Source organism: Hydra vulgaris, chromosome 03 (genome assembly GCF_038396675.1).
Source record: "Hydra vulgaris chromosome 03, alternate assembly HydraT2T_AEP".
In the NCBI taxonomy this organism is placed as follows: Eukaryota; Metazoa; Cnidaria; class Hydrozoa; order Anthoathecata; family Hydridae; genus Hydra; species Hydra vulgaris.
In genome coordinates this window covers 54,479,339-54,503,270 of record NC_088922.1, presented here as the reverse complement: position 1 = coordinate 54,503,270, position 23,932 = coordinate 54,479,339, and the positions used below count along the sequence as shown (strand labels likewise).

Sequence of the window (23,932 nt, the reverse complement as noted above, 5' to 3'; positions counted from 1 at the left end):
TTACTCAGCAAACACATCCTTCACCCTCACCTCCTTTAAGATCTTTTTGGTACGGACCTGAATATCAGCATAACTATACCTGTTAAACTTTATTTCCATATATCTAGTTAAGACTTGTTGGACAGTAATTAAATTAAAAGCATTAAATAAAAATCAATAGCAACTGCTATAATTAAAAAGTTTTAAATCTCGTAGTTATATTCATTCAATTGTATATAATATAGAGTTACAGTAAGTTATAGCTTCATATTGTAATATTTTATACTTTGAAAATTAAAATTTCAAACTTAAAGTAAAATAAAAATTTTAAATTGAGTTTAAAAATTATCTGAAAATGAGTATGTTTATAAATTTTTAAGGATATATAGCTTAAAGATACATCAGTGAAAAAGTCATTTCCCTGTAAAATTTGTTAAGTTAGAAAAATTAAAAATTGTATAAACTCATTTAGAAAATATCATAAAATTAAGCTTTAATTATAAATTCAGCATTTTTGCAGTTCACACTTTTGCAATGAGCGCTTTACATTATCAAAAGACGTTGTAACTTTGTTAGAGCAATGACTTTAGTATTTTATCCTGCTTGAAATAAATTTTTGGAATTCTGTCTAAGTTTACGAAAAATGATAATCTAATGGTTTGTTTCTGATCACTAAGCAAATCCAATTGTACTGCTTGCAATGACTGAGTAAAGATATTGTTCATATAACACCAAGCTCAGAGTAGTTATAGATAACAAAAAATATACAACCAGGAGCAGATCCAACATTTTTTGATCTTTGAGATAGATAACTTCCAGACACGAAGCAAACATTTATATTTTTATACTTATATCAAAGGACGCTTTGTAAAAAATTGCGATGATTGTAATCTGTAAACAAAAAAGAAACCAAAATTTTTGCCCCCTGCTCTAAATGTGAGAGCAACTAGTTGATAAAGATTTTTTGTGCTATTCTCAATTAGAACTATATTCGTTGATAAATTTAAAATTAGACGTCTCAAAGACAAAAAAATGCTAGATCCGCCCCTTTATACAACAAAGGTTGGTGAAGGTGCACAGTTATTGTTGGGCAGTTATTGTTGGGCAACTGTTGGCGCACAGTTATTGTTGGGCATTTTGCTATATTTTACCACTCTTGTTAATTGCCAAGAGGGGTAATACACCCCCCCCCCCCACCCCCTTCTCGCCCGAAGAAGGTGATTTTCAAGTTATAGTTTTTTTACGAATCTAGTCAGATATTCGGATATTTGACATAATTCAGTCGGTTAAATTTTCGTTTCAAGGACTTTTTTTTAATTTTGACAATAAATAAATATTCAGAATATGGCATTTCATATCGAGGTCCTAAAGTATGGAATACCTTTCAAAAAGGATTCAAAGGTACGGTAAATTCGTTAAGTTCATTCAATTTTATAACAAAAAAAGAAATTATTAAAACTTGAAAAAAGTTTTTGGTTAATATCACTACTCTACTTTAGTTTGTTGCTTAACAATCTTATTAGCGAATTTCGCATTTTATTACGATATTTAATTCAAATTTTATTACGTATTTTACGAAGTTTTATTACATTATTAAATTTTATTACGTATACCGATATTTTATTGAAATTTTGTTAAAGAGGCTCTATGAAAAGATTGCGATGACGTACTGTTATCCTCATCTTCTTTGAGCCCCTATCTGTTTTACTTACTTTTTTTTTTTGAAGTACGAAGTTTTAAAATTCTTATGATATATTAAAACAGAAAAAAAAAAGAAAAAAAAAAATAGTTTAAATCGCCTTTGTTCACTTTTTATGTCTAACACGCTTTATTGTTTACAACAATGGCCTCTTGGTTTACCGTTGTGAAGTTTGAAAAAGACATGTGAATATATTTACTTTAAAATGTCCAGAATTCAAGCAGAAAACGTTATTAAAAATGCCATTTATGAAATAGTGAAACAATGTGCTGCAAAGGGAAAAGTCGTGTCCGAAAATTTAGTAGCATTTGTGGCAAGTGTTATTTATATACTGTCATCTATTTCACAATAATGACTCACTAATTGGGCAATATATGTTAATCATGTTAAATTTGATGTAATAAATTTTTACAAAGTCCTTTAAAACATTTTTATAAGGAAAACAACGGTAGTGTTTATAATTAAGACACTCTCAAAGAAAGTGGAGAAATTACGTTGAATATAAAAATTTAAGCTATATATTTTAAGAAGTTATTGTTTGTTAATTGTCCTATTATTCTTTATTGATCTTTTTTGTATTTGATGTGCTATAGTTTCAAGATAAAGATTTATACGTGCAGTAAGCACAGTTAAAAAGAAGTTAAAAGATGAAATTGACTAATTTTTTAAAAAGGATTTTTTCAACAAAATACAGTGAAAGTCAAGAGGGCCATTAAAAAAAAGTAAAAAAAATGATTAAAAATAGTTCAAATAGTTTGATTTTCTAAATGCATTTTGTTATGTTTTACCAGAATATTTTTAGTTCAAAACTTGGTATTGCAATAAGTAATTATCAGGCTGTTATGTCTTCAAACTTATTTACTACTGAAACTGTTTTAAATAAAAACTATAAAAGAACAAAAATGACAAACTGTTAAAGACAAAAGCAGCAAGGTATTTGCTACACATATAAATTGACAAATAGATTATTGTTAAAATAATTCAAATAAAACTATCAGTAATGATATTTATAATAGCAAAAATATTTTACTATAGGTAAAAGCCATAGTTTTAGATGATCGTAATGGTTTTCAAGTTGATCAAAAATCTGAATATACTTTTGCTGAAGAACTCATTAAAGTAAGTTACCTTTTATGTATTAAATAAGTATGGATTTTAATACTTTTAGTATTTAAGAATAGTAGACCTGTGTTAAAGTGTTGGCATTGGATATTAGTAGTTTCAACTTTTTCTGCGGGTATAACTCAAAAAACAGCTGATACCTAACAAATTTATTAAATTAAATTATATATCAAATATGTTATATTTATTGTAATCAAATATTTTATATACTCAATCCACTCTGTTACTAACAAAGTGAATTTAGTAATGTTAGAATAACAATACAGTCTTGTTGTAATCAAAGTATACGGACAAACTTTTTGCAAATTAAGTATTGTAAGTATAAAAGTGGAGAAATGTTTTATATTTATAACAATTTTATTATTAATGTTATAATTAAATAACTAGGTGAGACTAGTTTATTTATTCAAATAAATTAATATTTTAAGGTTTGAAACAGTTTTTTTGTTTTTATTTTTTATTTTGTTTGTTTTGTTTGTTTTGTTTGTTTTGTTTGTTTGTCAGTTAATCCTTATTTAATTACATTTTAAGTAAATTTTAATGCTACTAAAAAATGATTTTATCTTTTGATTTTGTATTTTATGTTACTCAGTTTTTATAACCTATGTATCTTACAGTATATATTACAGGGCTTAGTGATAAGACAACTATAGTCTTCTCTTTGACCCAGTAATGTAAAACTTTTATTTATGTGCTTTGTAATTGTGAGTATTCTTTAACAGTGAAATATATATATATTTTTTGATGTTTTTTTCTCGTAATTATTATTCTTATATTATTTATCTTTAACATTATTATGAATCTTTTTACTTTTATTATTAATAGTATTTTGTTGTTGTTGTTGTTGTTATTATTATTATTACTATTATTATTATTTATATCATTATTATTATTATTTATATTATTGTTTTTATTATCATTATTATTATTATTATTATTATTGCTATTATTATTGATGTTATTATTACTTTTATTATTATTACTATTATCGTAATATTGTTTATTACTTTTTTTTTTTTAAACTATTATTATCATTGTTATTATTATTCATTTCCATTTTTTCATGATTTATTTATCACTTAATTCAATGTCATGCTATGACGCCATATGTCAGACTTTTCTATTTTTTATACAGTTAAAAAAGAACTTTATAAAATAAGAACTCCATAAAAATTTTATACCCTAACTCTAAGCAAATAGTTTTAAAAAAATTTGTTCTTTTTACTTAAAAAAATGGTATTTAGCTGTTTTCTGTTTTTTTTTAAAAAAAGGTTCAAAAATTAATTGTAAACATAGTTAAACCTATGCTTTCAGCTAACCCTGATTATTTGTTTCATTGTTTTAAGATTGCTTTATTTTCTCTTTTCTACAAATACTACACTAATTGCTACTCAATTAAAATATTAGTTCCTAATCCACCTACTAAAACTCAATTATTGTGTGACTTGTCATTCAGCAAAGTTGCAATAATTAACTGTAACTTTTCCTTTGTGTTCAAAAAATTTTTACTTATTAGTTTCTTTCTTACATATAAATTTATTGTAGTTTTTTCCTGTTTTTAAGCATTTCTGACTTAAAGAATTTACAATTTCTTAAGTTTTCTGTCAACTGTTTTCTTGGTCTTTACCTATCATCTGTATTTTCTGGTAACTCCCAACTAAATTAGCGGTTGCTTGCAGCTTTGTTGGGAATGAGTTTGTTAGAGTAATAATAACAGTTTCAATTATTATTTTTACTCTTTAAAATGAAACGCTGTTGAATTGAATTTTTTTTTGAGTTAAAATAATTTCATGGCTGTTGATAGGAGTTTATACCCATGTTTAAAATCCTAGTAGTGTGACTAAGTGCCTTTCAGTCGAGATTAAATTTCAGGATTAAGATTATTTTAAATTATTTAGTCAAAATAACTGTTGTGATTTTTTCTACTTTATTTTTTAAGTTAAAATTATTCCCTATAAATTTATTTTTCAGTGATCACATAGCTTTTAAACAGTGTAATAAACATTTATAATTATAATCTTAGTTTCATATTATTTTTGTATTTTTAAAATATTTTTAAATACAGAAGTTTTAATAAAGTTTTTAGAAAATCTTTTGAGAGGCTTAACAAATTGAAATATTAGAATATTATTTAGATAAAACATTTCTGCTTGGTTTCCTAAATCAGGCTAATACCATGTTGCTTATAGTACAAATGTTTACAATAAATGAATCCATGCAAAAATTGTGTAGTGATTTTTTTTTCAATTTAGATATGCATTAATCGGCTAATGGAAAAGAATTCTCCATCACTTGATACTTACCAAATGCAAGTTTATTTTGATCTAAACTATACAAAACAGGAAGAATTTTTTGTAGAAAATAACATAGCTCTTGATCAGCGCACACAAACTTTAGTTCGAGAAATTACTGACAATAAAGCAAGAACAAAAGATGAGTTGGAATGTATTTTTTTATTTTTTCATTAAAGCGTGCTTTTTATGCTTTAGTTTTTTTTTGTTTTTTTTTTCACTTTGTTTTGAATTTTTTTCATTATGAAATTTAATTAGTGTAAAAATATTTATTAAATATTTTTATTTTGTTTAAGTAAACAAAGATTCTAGTTATAAATCTTATAATGAAACTTATCAAGCACAGTAATTATTATTATATTCACAAGCACAGTAATTATTCTATTTTGTACTGAAAAGATAATTATTTGATCTTTCTAGTATCTTGTGTACTTTATCAAAAAATTTTTTCTTGTTATTTTGTTTGGTATTAATTTATAATAAAGTAAATGATTTACTTTAGTTCTTTATGTGCGTATTGTTTCATATCTTATACTTCGATCTGGACTTGGATCTCCAACTGATATAAATGTTGTGCGTGAATCTACTGGTAGTAATATTTATTTTGATCATTTCAAAAATTATAATCCTAATTTATTATATAATTGTTTTTGTATTTTTAAAATATTTTTAAATGCAGAAGTTTTAATAAGGTTTTTAGCAAATCTTTAGAGAGTCTTTACAAAAGTCTTTACCTATTTCATGTCCTGCTGCCTTGTAGAATACATTTTTTAGGCAAAGATCAGGAAATACAAACTTTGACTTAACAAACTCCCTGCTATGGGGTTTTTGATTGAGTAAGAGATGGTGTCTTGATAAAAATACTCATCTACGGCAGACGTTAAATGCATCCAACTACTGTCTTTAGAAGTCCTCTTAAGCAAAGGCTTATGGGGGAAACAAATTCTATCTGTTGACCAGCTTTGCACCTCCTCTTCATTTTTTAGGCTGGCATAGATATATTTATAAGACATTGTTTCTAATTTAGGATGTTGAATGCTGGATCTTCTTTACCATTGTAAAAAGGTTTTTTACCATTTTATTATTTTTTCCATTGTAAAAAGGTTTTGTCTAATGCCATTTTCTGGTAACAAAGTCTAGTACTTTATCTCAAAAATTAGGCTCTAAAAACATCTGGAAAATCTTTAACAGTGTCTTTAATAAGGGCAAATCTGTTATTCCACCTCTGTTGCATTGTTCAGATTTTGATGCCTCATTTAAAGACAAATCTGAATTGCCTGATGAGAACTTTTCATTATTCTCGTTTCTTGATTCGACTTATCGCATCCTACCTGATATAGCCAACAAACAGGTTGGTTGATATTTATATCATTCCAGCCTCTATATCTAAAGTGATTTCCTGCTTAGACTCTTATACTGCTTGTGGCCTGGCTGACAGACGCGTTATAGTCCTGCAGAAGTGTTCTCCATCTATACTTTCAAAACCATTCAACAAGTGCTTATCAGAGTCTTGTTTTCCAGCCCACTGGAAAGCAGCATCTGTTATCCCTATTTTCAAAAATTCTGTATTTCAAATATTTGTTAACAGTAATAACTGATAGGTTTTATTGTGCATTAGATAGATGTGAAAAGGCTAGGGCTATTGCTCTCGACTTTTATAAAGTCTTTGATAAAGTTTAGCATGCTGGTATTCTCCATAAGCTCTCTTTTTATGGTGTATCAGGCAGCATCTTAAGATAATTGAATCTTTCCTAACCAATCGTTGTATAAAGTTTTTCCTCAATGGTAAGCACTCTTCTTCATTTCCTGTAACTTCAGGGGTTCCTCATGGTTTTATCCTTGGCACTATACTTTTTTTTAATTAACAATAATGATCTCCCAGAAATTCTCACATCTAAGGTGATATTATTTACTAATGATACACCATTTATTCTTTCATGATAAGAAGCCAACACTCTCTTATTGCTTGGAGGGAACATTTGAGCTTGAAAAGAATCTCATTTCTACTACTGCATGAGGCTCTCAGTGGCTGGGGAGCTTTAACTTAGATAAAACTCATTTTTTGCAGCTAATTGTAATCGCAACAATCTAGATCTTCCTATATTTATTAACAGTAATGTACTTGATAAGACATCTACCCTTTGTCTTCTAGGATTAACTCTTACTTCCAATCTTTCTTGGAAACCATATATCAAATCCATTGCAAAATTAGCATCTGCAAAGGTTGCATCTCTTTATCGTGTTTGCCACTTTCTTACTCCGCATTTTATTTTTTATCTCTCTATATAAAAATCTTCTATAAAATTCTGTTGCCATATCTGGAGCAAATCTTCCAATGATGCCTTTTCTTTTTTAGACAAGGTGCAAAAATGCATTGTTAACATGCTCTTGCAACCAACCTTCAACTATTGTCACATTGTTGTAATGTTGCTTCCTCCTTCCTTCCTCCTCTTAACGCATCCATAACACTTTATTGATCCCCCCCCCCCTAATATTGGGGGGGGGGGGGAGGTGAGGAGTAAAATATTTACAAAATACAAAACGACTTTAAATATAATAATATCTATAATTTTCTGAGCTTTTTTGAGTTAATTAATTAGTACTTTTCAGTCTGTTTAATGTTTTTTTTTCACCCCAATAGTTCCATATAAAATTGTACAAATTAACATCGCTATCATAAACATGATACTAATTTTAAAAATCTATTCTTCCAATATAATACATTCAAAATATTATATATATAATACATAATAATACAATATAATATGTTATACATGCAAAAATATTTAATCAATATAATTTTGTTACAACTTGCAATGTAAGCTTGGCCAAGTGGATTTCACTTCAGGCTACAAATCTGAGGGTTCCAGTTTGGCCTCTCGATATCAAAATTATTATTATTTTTTTTTAGTTAGCGTTCAAATATTGTTTTTTTGTTGCTGCACACTTTTGTGCACTAACTAAATAAAGTTCTTTTAAAAAGCACAGAAAGTGCACTGCTCATAGACTGTTACAGCTGTAACAGTCCGTTAACAGGCTGTAACTACTCTGTTAAGGGAGTGTACAGATCGACTAAGTAAGATTTAGGCATAGTTGATTTTACAATCAACATGTAGATACATTAACTGAGAGTTTTGGTTTGGTTAGATACTCTTTTAATTAAAAAAAAATCTTCTTTAGATTTAAAAAAAAAAAAAAATTGCATCACAAAATTGAGACCCCCTCCCTCCCCCTTGTAACAAATCATCTCAAAATTGCCTACCCCTACCTAAAGCGTGAAACTCTTGTCTTGATAAAAAGTCTTTGCTTTTTGATTGTTTAGAATAAGCAGTCAATCTTTAATCTGATCTCTCTTCTGTAACAGCTTGAGACATGCAGTAGCTTGTGGGTTTTAACTCCAACAAAACTCAGTTATTTACTGCAAACAACTATCCCTCCATGCATTAAAATCTTTTATTTATCTATTTTATTTCCTCAAGTCAATCTTTCATCTGATCTCTCTTCTGTAACAGCTTGAGACATCCAGTGGCTTGTGGATTTTAACTCCAACAAAACTCAGTTATTTACTGCAAGCAACTATCCCTCCATGCAATAAAATTTTTTATTTATCTATTTTATTTCCTTTAACACCAACAAAACCTCAAAACCCTTACCTATCTTCATGTTTTCCTGACTCATACAATTAAAACTTTTTAAGTTTTCAGTTAACCGTTTCTTTTCTCTTTAACTCTATCCTTTGTTTGTATATATTAGAGTTGTTAACAAGTAGTAAGGACAAGGCCAACATGTTTCAAGGCCAAGGCCAAGACCAAGGTTATAAGTTACAAGGCCAAGGACTAGGCCAAGGCTAAGAGTTTTAAGGTCAATGTCAAGAATAGGAGTTTTAAGGCCAAGGCCTGGCCATTTTCAAAACCAAAGACTTCAATTTTTGCTTTACGTTAAGGCCAATTATTAACAAAACTGTAGGTAACAATTGTTGTGACAATAAAACCATATGTTGTAAAAAATAATCAAGGTTATGAGCAGAATTCAACTCAATAAGAAAATATACTTGTAGAAATTTATGAAAGCTGAAAACAAAAGTAAAAAATAAAGAATGAAAACTTTTATTTTTTTAATTTTATGTATATTTTTTTGAAGGCTAAGGACAAAATTTTCGAGACCAAGGCCAAGGCCTTAGTTTTTGGTCTTAAGGCAAGGCCAAGGACTAAAAACTCATATATATATATATATATATATATATATATATATATATATATATAGATATATATATATATATATATATATATATATATATATCTATATATATATATATATGTATATATATATATATGCTATTTTTTAATAAATAGTAAGTGTATGCATAAATTTATAATATATAAAATATTATAAATTTTTTCCTAGCCCTGGCTATCAATCCTTCTACTAAATCTTATAATTCTACCAGGGCTGGGTTTGTAAAAATTTTTAGCCGGGTCAGGTCACTTACTACATGTATGTTAATACACATATTATATGTGTATTTTAAGATGCTATATATGTTTGTTATAATATGTATAATTTTTTTTTTTTTTTTTTTTGTCACCTCTATTATGTTAAAGTAATTCCTTTTTTATGAAGTGTTATTCAGGAGACAAGAGATTCTTTATTATATTTTAAATTTTCAAAAAATATTTTTATTCTTCACTTAGGGAAACATAAATTTATGTTGTTGTATGTGTATGTGTTTAATCTAATGTTTATGTGTTTAACTTATTGGCATTTAGTTTCTTTATTTATAAATAACAAAAAAACTATTTATTATTAATATGTATGGCTTAATTTATATTTTACTGCATTATATACCAGAAAATAAAGCATTATATACAAGAAAATAAAGCTGCAGCAGTTTGTATGTAGAATCACTGTACGCCACAACTCTAATGCTAACCATCAATACAGCTTTTAAAACTGGGACATCAAGACATGATACAAAAGGCTATTATTTTTATCATTTGTTAACAAATTATGGAGCTTTTATTATCTATTATATAGATAAATATACAGATATGTATATATGTGCACACACTCATAGATAAGTTTAAATATATATGCAATACACAAACATCAAAAGTATGATTGTAATTTATATTTAGCTGCTCTTCGAAGTGTTTTTCCTCAAACCGAGTTAGGTTCATTTTTGCAACTATCAAAGCTAGATAAAGAGAGGCAGTTGGTTGAACTAACTTCTATTGTTACTGGGATTAGGCTATTTAATAAATCAGTTAATAAAGGAGGAGAATCAATTGAGGACAGTATGTATTTTATTTTAACAGAAAAGAATAAAAATCATATTTTTTAAATATTGTTGCTACAATTTTATTTTATTTATTTAGTTCCAGATTTATTACAGGACGCTATTTCAACTGCTCTAAAAAATATATCAAGTGAAATAACAAAGGTCACACAAAATGTCTTTATTTACACAGGTAAGCCATGTTTTTTTGCTATTATAAAATAACTCCATGTTTTTTTACCAAAGAAAACATGGAATTACATCTTTATAAATAAAATTTAATTTTATTATTATTATTTTTAGTTAAGTTTAAGTTAAATAAAAAAAAAAAGCGTTGTTTTTAAATCCCAAAACTTTGTCTATGTGTTTCTTTTAATTTTTTTTTATTAAAAATAAATCATTTATGTTGAGTTATTTGAGTCATGCGTTGCTGGACATTGTTACAACATGGGTGCAAAATTGCTATATGTTTGGTTCCAGTTCAAATAATGCTCAATTAGTTTATACCACTTTTTTCATGCCCCACCTTTCTTTATATGCCCTAGTTTTGAATTTGTCTTGTTGTTTCATATTTAGCTGGTATCTAATCCGTGTTGATATATTTTTTATTCCTGATTTTTGAAACAATGCTGCACAGTGATTACACTTTTATAAAATAGTTACATGGTAAATGTAACTATTTTATAACTAGATTTGTCAAACGGGCTATAGTTAAGCTAGTACAAAATTTCATTATTTAATATGAATTGAAAACATTAATCTGGGATGTTTTATTTTAGAATAGAATTTTATTTAGATATACTAAAAAAAAGTATAAATATTTTATTCAGGAATTTTAAGATGTTTTCTGTTTTTCTGTATTTAGATGTGCTTGAAAGTGCTGCAATAGCCAGAAAATTTCCAGCAACTTTGGATTGGTTGAAGTTAAAGGAAGCTCATTTTAATACACGACAACATGAACATTTTTTGAATATCTTACAGGTTTTAAAATTTAGTTTTTAAATTGTTTATACCTAGTTCAAAGTTTGTTGTTTTGGTAGATCTTTGAGGTAGCTTTAAAGGTCATTAGAAAAATGTTCTTATAAAAATCCTCAAGAAAAAACCATTTCTGCTTGATATCTTGCCACTAGAAAGTATTTTTTTAATTTTCAGATGCAAATATGTCTAACTATATCTGAAATAACTTTAAAAAACTTATTTATGTTTAAAAATTGTAGTCGTTTTAAAAAAGTAAATAAAAATAAAATTAAAATAAATAAATATGAAAGTGATAAAACTATTGAAAATAAAATAAAAATTGTTTAATGACTGTTCTGTCATCAAATTAAAAAAAAAAAATTCAACTAGTAAATTTTTTTCGTTTTGTTTTACATTTTTAAGTTTTTAAGTTTAATAATGTAAATTGCAATTTGTTTTTTTTTTTTTAAATTTCAGAAAGTTTTTTTCTTCAATGCTAATAAACTTTTTTTAATTTGTGACTTTTTAAAAATATTTCTAAAGAATTTATTTTTTTCATGAATTAGCACAATTTTTGCAGTGCAGAATTTTGTACGCTTTGTTAACAAAAATCATATGAATTAAACACAAGCATAAAACAACTATGCTATTACAAGAGTAAAGCCTGAATACTATTACACAAATAATAGAACATAATAACCCAAGTAAAATATCACTGATGATATTAATGGTTTATTAAGTCTGAGTAGTACATGAACAAGGTTAAAAACATAATGAACATAAAGTATAATAAAGGAGAAAGAGCGTTCTATGAAACCATTTTAATAAAACCTCTTTTTATATACAAAAATTCAGTGAATCTGTATGGGAAAGTATTAAGTGAATGTTTATGCGAAAGTATTAAGTGATCTTATAATTGCAGTACAATACTGAAATTACTTTTGTTGTTAAACAAATCAGGAACAAGTTTTTTAAATGTTTTCTTAAATAAAAAATTTATTTTTTTTCAGGTGGCTCGTAATAGATCATATATGTATAATGGTAGCTCTTAATAGATCATATATGTATTAGGGTGGCTCATAATAGGTCATATATGTATTAGGGTGGCTCATAATAGATCATATATGTATTAGAGTGGCTCATAATAGATTATATATGTATTAGAGTGGCTCATAATAGATCATATATGTATTAGAGTGACTCATAATAGATCATGTATGTATTAGAGTGGCTCATAATAGATCATATATGTATTAGAGTGACTCATAATAGATCATATATGTATTAGAGTGGCTCATAATAGATCATATATGTATTAGAGTGAGTCATAATAGATCATATATGTATTAGAGTGGCTCGTAATAGATCATATATGTATTAGAGTGGCTCGTAATAGATCATGTATTAGAGTGTGATATGTATTAGAGTGTGATATGTATTAGAGTGGCTCGTAATAGATCATATATGTATTAGGGTGGCTCTAGAAATAATAACTTTTTCTTTAACTTTTTGATGATTAGGTTTGAGCTTTTTTCTTCTCAAAATTTTAAAACACTAAACTTTAAAAACTAAAAAAGTTACTTTTTTGGTCATTGTTTTGATAAATACCAAGTAAAAGATAATTATCATTCCTGTTGGAGTTTTTATCCGTTAAAACATAAATAAATACTGATCCACAAAAATATTCAAGTTAAAGTATTTGATAAGTTAAAAAACAAATATTTTATGGACCACATAATATTTTATGAACCTCATCATATTTAAGGACCTCATCATATTTAGATAATTTAAATCTTGAGATTATTTGGATTTTTCCTGAAAATTCCTACAAACTGTAGAACTTTGCCAAGTTGTACTTAAAACTACTATCTCAAGATTTTGCACTATTACAAGGATTGAGGTCAAATACAAATACGTTAATTCTAGGTTCTTAAATACAAATTCCTTTACAAATGTATGTAATAGCATTTTCCAAACACAAATGAAACTACAAATATTTGTATTTTAGGTTAAGAAAAATATAAGTGTTTTCAATTTATTTATATTTAATTTTTTTAAAACTAACAATCAACTTTAATTAACTTTACTTATTTAAAACTTTAATTAGTTAATTTTTGTTCAATCCATTAAATAATGCATTTGTATTTATGCTTAGGGAAAAATTTGAAGAAAATAGTTCATATCTTAAAAATATTTCTATTTCAAAAATTAAAACAAAAAATCTTTTTTTAGTTTTAATTTTTGAAATAAGGACTAAAAGATATTTTTTTATAATAATTACTTATATTGTTATTGTATTTTAGAAAAAAAATGTTTCTTTGAATAATTTTTTATATTGTATTTTTATTTTTTATTTTTAACTTGAAGTAATTAGGCCGTGTGAATAAAAAAAATCACTTGCTTCAACTCAGGGATTCTGGAGTAATTGTTCATGGATTTTGGAGTAATTGCATCGTAAATAAAAATTTTAGCAAACTCTCTCAAATTATTATTCATTTAAAGCTAATCAATTTACTCCAAAAATGCTGAGTAATTGTTCAGCTGTACGTGAATAAAAGTTTGACCAGAATTTTTGAAGTTTTTATTTATGTAAATATGACCAATTACTGAGTAAAAGCAATTGTTTTTTTTTAATTAAACTAGCCTATTGAAAAACAGTTACAGAAACTATTTGATAAACTATTAAAAAACTTGTAAGTTTTTTAAAAGTTACAAGTGTTTGAAAAAATATCACTTTAAACAAATTTGAAAGTTATTTTAGTGTTAAAAATGTAAAAGATTATTTGTTACAACAAAAAAACAATGAATCTCTTGTTTTCCTGAAGAAAAAAAAATGATACTCAATCTAGTTTATAAAACTATAGGTTTCAATAAAATATAAACATTAAAAAATTTACAAATATTACAATTTAGCCTAATACTACCAAATACAATAACAAATACTCATTTGACCCTAACATTGATTATTACAAATTGCTATTCTCTGAGGCTGTAGAAGCCTTGTAAAACAATTTTATATGATCTAATAGCAGCAAGTAAAGCCATTGAATTGTTAACTGAAAAGCTTGATTCTTTATACATAATTTGAATTATAATAAAGTGTATAAATTGAAATGACTTTGCTTGATGACTATAATCCTTAATATGCATAAAAAGATTATTATTTAATTTCAAATAGTACATTTTTTACAGCCAAAAATTACATTTTTAAAACTATAAATCAAATACTGTCATAAATTTTATAAATGATATTTTTTGTCAAACTTTAACAAATTTGTGAAAATTAATTTTAAAGTTATTAAACTCTGTTTTACAATTTTGAAAGATTTTAGTGTAATGTAGAGTAAATTTATTAAGTTGTTAAAAAATCATTTTTCTTGTTAAATAATTGACTACCACTAGTTAATAGATTGTTAAATACTCTATCAGCAATAACTAAAGAACTGGTTTAAATGTACTTTTAAGATCAATTACTATCTGTTTATGCAACATTTGTTCATTATTGTTTGTTTTTGATTTAAGCATGATGTTCGTGTTTGTGAAGAAATTGTTCAAATTAGATTACAAAGATTTGATCAGATGATTGAATTATTGAAAAATACTGTTGCATCAAAAACTGCTGTGCCAACTTCCCAGGTCTATCCTTTGTTTATAGAACTGGCACAAGTATGGCAAGAACTTCAAAATACAATATCCTTTATCAGATTACTTTCTAACATAGTTTTAAATCTGAAACAATTTGCTATTGTGAGTGTTTTTAGTTATCTAAATTGTTTGCTATTATATGTTTGTTCATTTTTTATTTATTGTGTTTCTGTTATTCTTAGACTCATTTAGAAATGTTTCCAGATGATGTTATAAAGACATACATTTCAAGTAATCAAATTACTGATGAAGATAGAATGAAAATGGTTATTATTGATCCTTTTCTTCATTATTTTTTAATTTTGTCTTTAATTTGTACCCTGCAAGTCCTTCTTACTCTCTAAAAACATTTTTATATTGTATAAATCTTCTTACTTTATAAACCTTTGACACTGTATACATTTTTTTATGATATATAAACCTTTATACTCTGTAAAACTTTTTTACATAGTATACACATTCTTTCGATGTATATTTCTTACTTTAATATTTAATATTTCTTACTTTTTCTTAAGCATTTCATAAACCTACTTTCATAAACCATACTGTAAACATTCTTACACTATACAAAACCTCTAACACGGTATAAACCTTTTAGCATTGTATAAACCTTTTAAGACTGTATAAACCTACATTATAAATTATACACAGTATATATTTTATACATTTACATTACAGTATACATTTTATAAATCTTTTCAGACAGTATATTGCTATATACATGCTGTATATTATAATAATATCATCTTTAACATTTTATATTGATGAACTTAAATTATGCCTATCCTTATGAAAAACAAACTAAATATTGTTGCAATATCTGAAACTCAAAATAATCAAAAACAAAATAAGCAGCTTTGAACCATGAACCTCGAGTTCTGACATCAGAACTCGAGGTTCATGGTTCAAAGCTGGCTCTGGCCATATATACAACATTGGTAAGGAAAGAGGTGTGAACTATCTGGTTAAAGGCTGTTCTGTGGTGCTCTGTGGTAAGACTGTAAGGACTTTTTGGAGCATATAATAAATTGGAAAAAAATGAGCTTAGAACTGATATTTCTTTAAGTGGCTGCATCTTTGAACATATTGCATTTTATTCCAACAGGAGGGACACTTCTATATATAAAATCCGACTTAATGTACAAGTTGAGATCTGATCTTCATTTTCTAAAGTTACAACCTTCAACCTTTATTAAAATCTTATTGCTGACTGAAAAAAATATCATAAGATGTATTTACCTTTACTCTTGTATGTGCACAAATGAGTTTGGTAATCAATTCATGTAAACTTTACATGACAAGTTGTCCTTAGAAAATAAAAATATAGTAATTTATGGGGACTTTAATATTAATCTTTTGAACTATGACTCTTGTAATGATGTCTTTAACTTTTTTGATTTCATGTGCCCTTTTTTTCTATTCTCATTTAATACTCAGTCAATTAGAACAACACCTCAATCCAAAATACAAATAGATAATATATTTTCAACTTTTATGACTGTAATTTTATGTCTGGCAACCTTACAGTATCCCTTGTCGACCATCTTATGCAGTTTATAGCTTTGCCTAGCAAGAAACAACCACAAAAATATATTGTTGCTGTTTAAACATTTTAATAAAAAAAATTTTCTTAAAATGTTTAAACTGAATGGCTACCATTGAATGTCTATTATAAATCCATCATATTGAATGACTACCATTGAATGTCTATTATACATCCATCATATTGAATGGCTACCATTGAATGTCTATTATAAATCCATCATATTGAATGACTACCATTGAATGTCTATTATAAATCCATCATATTGAATGACTACCATTGAATGTCTATTATAAATCCATCATATTGAATGGCTACCATTGAATGTCTATTATAAATCCATCAAGTAACTAATAGTATCAATACATTTTCATCAAAAAAACTTGTAAACAAAATACTTTATTATTATGCCTTTTTTAAACTGTCTTCTATGAAAACAAATAAAACTCTATTTAAAACATAGGTTGTTGTTGGCATCATTAAATCAATAGATATTTTTAAAAAATTCCATAAAAAATTTATAAAATGTAAAATTAAGAAATGAAAGGAAGTATATTTTCAAAAGTTCAAATATTATCAGAATTAAATATTCAAAAATCAGAATCAAATTGAGGTATTCAATAAAATAAAACTACTCAAAATACTTTAATAAAAGTTTAAACAATTTTAGAAACACATTGAAATGAATAAAAATAATTATTTCTATAAAGCTAAACAATCACAAAACGATCAAAAGTTTAACTATAAATTAGCAAGTTATAACTTATAAGTTTCTAATTACCCATTAAATGAGTTTGTGATTAGAACTTTATTACTTATAATAAACACTTTTAAATCATTCTAATAGTCTTTATAGGCTTTAATTGGGCTTTTTTTAAAGTATTACACCAATCAAACACTTATTGATATAATCGGGAGAATACCTGAAGTTCTTGAACAAATGCAGTTCATTTAAAACCGTTTACATCTATTGATTTTCCGCAGGGTTCAATTTTGGCTCTTTTCTTTATTTCCTCATTTGTATGTGTAAAATTTTCCAAAACATTATTTTACTGATGATATCAATTTTCTTATTGTAAGTAAATCTTTTGAAAAACTCAATAAAAATCGTAATTATGATTTTTTTGTATTTGGTTCAATGACTATGATCAAATAAAATTTTTAAATACCAAAACCTTACCTTAAATACCAAAAACGTCTGAAATAGTCTTAATTTTAGAACAGGTGGTCAATAAATACTGTAGATAAGATAAAATATTTAGGCATTATTTTAGAAGAAAATCTTTTTTTTTCAGCAATAAATAAAAGCGCTATGATTCAAACTAAGTCAAGCTAACAAAATGCTTCCAAAAGGAAACATTTTGTTAACTATGAAACATTGATAATTATTTGGCATTCTACTAAATACCAATTAATTTACTATTGGAACTTTCTTTTACTTTCAATTAAATTAAATCTTTTAAACATTGCTAGATTTTCATTACCAATATCAAAAAATTTATCCTCCATAAAAATGCTTGATAAAGTCCTAACTCATCATTATCATTATATCTTCATTTAATCTTGACTGTTATTCTAAAATAAAACCTTTTTTAGTTTTCCCTTATTTATAAACCTATTCATATATCTTCACTTATCTACTCCTTATTCTTCTGTCCCATATATGCACATATTTATGTGTATATAAACGTGAGTGTGTATATATAAAAGTATGTGTGTATATATACATACATTTATACATACATATATATATATATATATGTATATATATATATAAATATATATATATATAATACACACATAATATATATATATATATATATATATATATATATATATATATATATATATATATATATATATATATATATATATATATATATATATATGTATAAATGTATGTATAAATATATATATATATATATATATATATGTATATATATATATATATATATATATATATATATATATATATATATATATATGTATATATATATATATATATGTATATATATATATATATATATATGTATATATATATATATATATATATATATATATGTATATATATATATGTGTATATATATATATATATGTATATATATATATATATATATATATATATATATATATATATATATATATATATATATATATATATATATATATATATATATGTATACATATATAGTTACTAACGTGAAATTATATTGATTGGCTTTATTAACTTGCAAAAATATTTATTCTATTAGGTTAGTAATTTGCATTATTTCATTTGAAATTTTTGATTTATTTACAGTCTAACCTTGAGAGCAATAAAATTATTGCTTCAAAAATTTGTAACGAAGAAATAACTGTTCTCCATCCGGAATCGACAATGAATTTTGGTGACCTGTCTATAAACTTTAAGGTTTTTGATTTTAAAATATAAAGTTTAATAAAAACTATTATTATTATTTTTAATAAGTAATCATAAGCACTTTAGATTTCATATTACTAGGGTTTTTGTCCATGGATGCTCCATACTTATGGCATTCTAATTCCTTCTAACCCAAGGAATGGAATTTTATGCTATAAAAACATGTACTATGCCTTCTCAAAGCCAGAGGCTGCTTATTCTTTTTCAGTAAAGCCTGATGAGTTTATCGAAGGAATACTATGTCTCGCTAAAAAGTCTCCTGAACTTATACTTCTTTTGGACCTCTACAAATTTGATATCTTATCATTTAACCAAGTAAGTTTTTTTGTTTTTAAAATCAGTAGATAAGTGTTTAATAGTGACGTTGTTTTGATTGGGATATAGTGCGCTTTTTAGAAATAAAATTTTTGACTAATACAATGTGCTTTACATTCATGGTTGTTTACAAGTAACTTAAGTTAATAATGTAAGTAAAATGCAAAAAGTTTAAAAAAAGTTTTATGAGAAAATTATTTTTCTAGATTTCTAGACCTTGTTAGAGCTAACAGTAAAAATATATATATGAGTCTCTAGACCTTGTTACCACTAACAGTAAAAATATGAGTATATCAGAGGTGGAAAAAGTAACAAAGTTTTGTACTCAAGTAAAAGTATTGCTACTTGAGTGAAATTTCAACTCAAATACAACTAAACTTTACTGGTCGAAAAGTTTGCCCAAGTAAAAGTAAAAAAGAGCTCATTAAAAATTTGCTCAGACTATAAGTTACTGGGTTACTTTTTTAACAGCTTTTTTAATTTTTTTTTTTTTAATTCTTTAAAAAAAAATTTTTTCAATTTTTATAAAAAAAAATTAAAAGTCAAAACATCGGCGTTCCACATGTTTGATATGTGTCTTTATAACTTCACTTAAATTTACTAGTAAATTTTAATTTAAATTTTACCTGGAATTTTATGTTAAATTTGGCAGTGAGTTTTAAACCTAAAAGAGTAAATTTTTGTTTAAAAACTTTAGAAAAGTATTTTAGGGATTTGCACTTATTGATTTGTTACCATGACTTTAACCTATCTGACGAGGATTACTTGCTTTGAGTACTTATGTGTTGTCCAAATCAACTTTGGGGATGGAAAAGGGGTTGGAACCTAGTATTCAATCAACCAGCCATTTTCAGCTCTACCATTACTTTAATACATCTTTTCAAAACACGTCTCTTTCAATATTCCACTGAAAACAAAAAATATCAACAACTAAAAAAAAATGCCTGCTTCATATTTTTTGTGTGCGGATGTCCAAAATAATGAACTTACACATTAATTAAAAATATAGAGGTACCGATGCAAGATAAGAAAATTAGACCCTATTGTATTGACTATGGATCAAAAAATGAGCAACAATCCTAGGTAATAGGGTTCTTCCTACTACCATTTTTCTTAATTTAGGCAAAATGTTGTTTTTAAGTTTATACATTTTTTACAATTTACACTCGATGGCATCTGTTTTTCGGCTGCACCAATTTAGCTACAGTCCTTCCATTTTGTATCAGTATTATTTTAAATAAAGTCTATTTTTTTCCTCTCTAAAATTAGATACTCTTTTTTTCATGTTGTAAGTTTTTAAAAAGTTTTAGTTTTAAATGTTTATTCTATGGATTATACGCTATAATATAAAAACTCTTCTCATTACATGTGCATAAAATAGGCTGAAATAGATCTCAAGTTGCATAAAAGAATAGTCTACAAGTGTATATTTCACGAAATATATATTTTAAAAACTATATTATATGAAGAAAAAAACAATGCTTTTTAATACATTTTAAAAGTGGTAAAGCGCTCGCTTCATAAGTGAGAGGTTCCGAGTTCGATCTCCACCACGTCCCTGGTAGTACCGCGCTCAACTTGTTTCTCCACGCAGCGGCCTTGTTCGTCAAGGTTCGTGTTTCGGAGTTATAGAGTTGAGAGAGGGCTATAACCACTATTAAGTAGCCTCCTCATCTGTAGTGGCTTTATCGGCCTTGAGGAGGTGAATAACAAAAAAACAAAAAAACAAAAATATTGTATATTTTATCCAACAATTAGCCTAAAATGACGGATCCAGGAAAGAGGATTCTCCCCCCCTCCTCCTCCTCCCCCCACCAGAATCTGAAAGTCCTAAAATATCTTAGAAATGGAGGATCTTTTTTTTTAATAGGAGACGCAAGTGTGATACAAATTATAAAAATATTTTAACATCCACCTACCCCACTTAAAGTTCCTGTATCGGTCACTGTTAGCATAGTCTTTGTTATTAATAAAAAATTGCAAAATTTACTCGTAAATTTTACCTTTGCAACACTAATGAAAACTTTAATGAAAACCGAAGGAAACAAAGTTAAAAAGCTTTTTAACTTTGTTTCCTTCGGTTTTAGGAAATCAAAAAATTAAACAATACTAATATGTAATAATTTTTTTACTCTGTGACATATATAATTTAAAATGTAGCAATGTATAATACTTTAAAAAAATGTATACCTAAGTAAATGTACACATTTAAAAAAATATTTAAAAAGTAAAAACACACAAAAAAAAACTACTCAATTACAGAAACGTGAGTAAATGTAATTCATTTTTTCCACCTCTGGAGTATATAGACATTTTGTGGTCTCTACTCAGCAAACACTTTTTTAATGGATTTGCAAGCGACCTATGTAAGCATTTGAAGCGGTTTTCTGGAGTTTTGCTCATCGGTTACTTAGTGGACCATTAGTGGCATCCGCTATAGGTGGCCTGTTGACTACTTTCGAACATGTGATATAGTGGCTAGTCATCAGCTAGCCACTTTTGTTGTCTGCCACTAATGGTCCACTAAGTAACCAATGAGCAAAATTACAGTGGACCACTCAAAATTCTGCTATATAATGTTTGCTGTATAGTAATGGCTAGAATTATGATTAATGTCCACATTTATTAAATTGAATGCTTACTTGAAATAAAATACTTTGATGTAAGGTTAAGTCACAAATGCGTAAAACAACATAAATCAAATATATTTATGTTATATTCCCAGCAAACATTCTATAGCAGAATTTCAGTGGATCTATATAGGCATTTTGAGCATTTTTGACTCCACTGTAGTTTTGCTCATCGGTTACTTAGTGGACCTTTAGTGGAAGCCGTCAAAAGTGGCTGGCTGATGACTAGCCACTATTAACAAGTCAAAAAGTTATCTGCTGGCCATTTATACCGGCTGTCACTAGTGGTCCACTAAGTAACTGATAAGAAAAACTCCAACAAACCGCTCGAAATGCTTATACAGGTCCACTACAAATCCACTCAAGCAATGTTTGCTAGGATTCCTTTACTTATCTAGGCGTTGATTAACTTGATAAATAAAATTAATATCATTAAATACCTTAAATTTCATTTGTTTTTATATATTCAAACATTCTGATTTCTTTTTTTTTTAATGTTCTTGTTAAAAAAAAATTCAAAGGGTGACAATGGTAAGAAAAAGTGGAGCAATTACACAGATTGTCGGCTAAGCCGGAATAAGTTTATGGCCCAATTCGGCTTACTTTACCCTTTCCTAATATTAACAAAATAATATACATTGATATAATGGTCTCATTAACATTCACAATAAACGAAATTATTACTATGCAAAGTCATAAGATGATGATAAAGCATTAATTTACATTCTTATATATTTTTTTTTTACAATTAAGTTACTTTTTATAGTATGTGATTTCTAGAATGCGCGTTGCGCCTTTTTTGAACCAGACGGGCAAAAAATCAAGTAATGAAAAAGACTGATTATAAAGCTACAATTGTTTGGTATGATAATTTTTTCTAGGCTCAAGATAGCAGTTTAACAGACAAACTAATCATTAAATGTGATGTTGATACTCAAACTGAAGTTCATCCTATCGAGTCAAACTTAGTAAAATCATATGAATGGAACGAATGGGAATTGCGAAGAAAAGCTATAAAGCTGGTAAATTTTTTCAATACTGCAAATTTTTTCTTTCTTAAATTATTTCAATCATCTTTTGCAATATTGAAAACATTTTGTTTACGATATAGTTTACAAATTTTAATTTTTAAAGGCTAATTTACGTCAAAAAATAACTCATTCAATGCAAACAGATTTGAGTCATTTCAGAAGAGATAATATTTCGCAAGTTTATCTGCCTAAGTATGTTTAATATAATTTTCTATTATAATTGACCTACTTTAGTATTTGATAATGTTATATATGTGTGTGTTATATATATATATATATATATATATATATATATATATATATATATATATATATATATATATATATATATATATATATATGTTATTTTTTTGCAGAGATACTGATACTCAGACATCACATGAAAGTAGCACAAATGTGCCAAAACATGCTACATTTTTGAGTGGTCTGAGGGGTTGTCAGTCGAAGAGAACTAACATGGCGAAAGTTGATCTTACAGTTGACATTGAGCAGACATAATTGTATTTCTTTTTAATAATGTAGTACAGAGGTTATTAACCTATATTTATGCTTAAAAAATGTTTTTAAGATATTTTTAAATCTTCAAGAACTTAACTTTCTTTTATACTTTTAAATATACTTTCTTTATATCTCTATTTATACCTATTTATACCTCTATTTGGTATACTAGAAGTTAATCGTGACTGATAATGAATGTAAATTTATTAAGATTTCTTGTAGAAAAAATTTTTCTAAATATAAATGAATACAAAATTTTACTTTAAGTATATCTAATCAATTTAGTTATGTTAATGCTTACATGTAATTATTATGTACAATCTACTTAACCTATATCAGAGGTTTTTACATCTCTGACATAGGTATTGAGCTTTGCTCCATGTCTGTATGTTAGCTCTCTTAAGAGCTCTAGCCTAAAGTAATCGAAGACCCTAGCTAAATTGAATTTAATGGCCCAAATTAAAAAATAAACTAGTAGCCAAACGCAAAAAAGCCTATCAAGGGATAAGGTTTAAGAGAGGTTGCTTT

General features: G+C 26.4%; 1 protein-coding gene across 1 annotated transcript; it reads left to right on the top strand.

Annotated features, from left to right (window-relative positions):
- The first annotated feature begins 1,800 nt into the window (after positions 1-1,800).
- On the top strand, positions 1,801-23,694 carry LOC100212221 (cilia- and flagella-associated protein 206). Its single transcript, XM_065793706.1, has 14 exons — positions 1,801-1,991; positions 2,714-2,797; positions 5,053-5,245; positions 5,594-5,680; positions 10,227-10,385; positions 10,467-10,559; positions 11,232-11,347; positions 14,846-15,070; positions 15,151-15,234; positions 18,811-18,921; positions 19,012-19,245; positions 22,757-22,897; positions 23,010-23,098; positions 23,263-23,694. Exons 1-14 carry the CDS (start codon positions 1,884-1,886, stop codon positions 23,402-23,404), a joined length of 1,866 nt encoding a protein of 621 aa, XP_065649778.1. The 5' UTR covers positions 1,801-1,883; the 3' UTR covers positions 23,405-23,694.
- Positions 23,695-23,932: the final 238 nt, after the last annotated feature.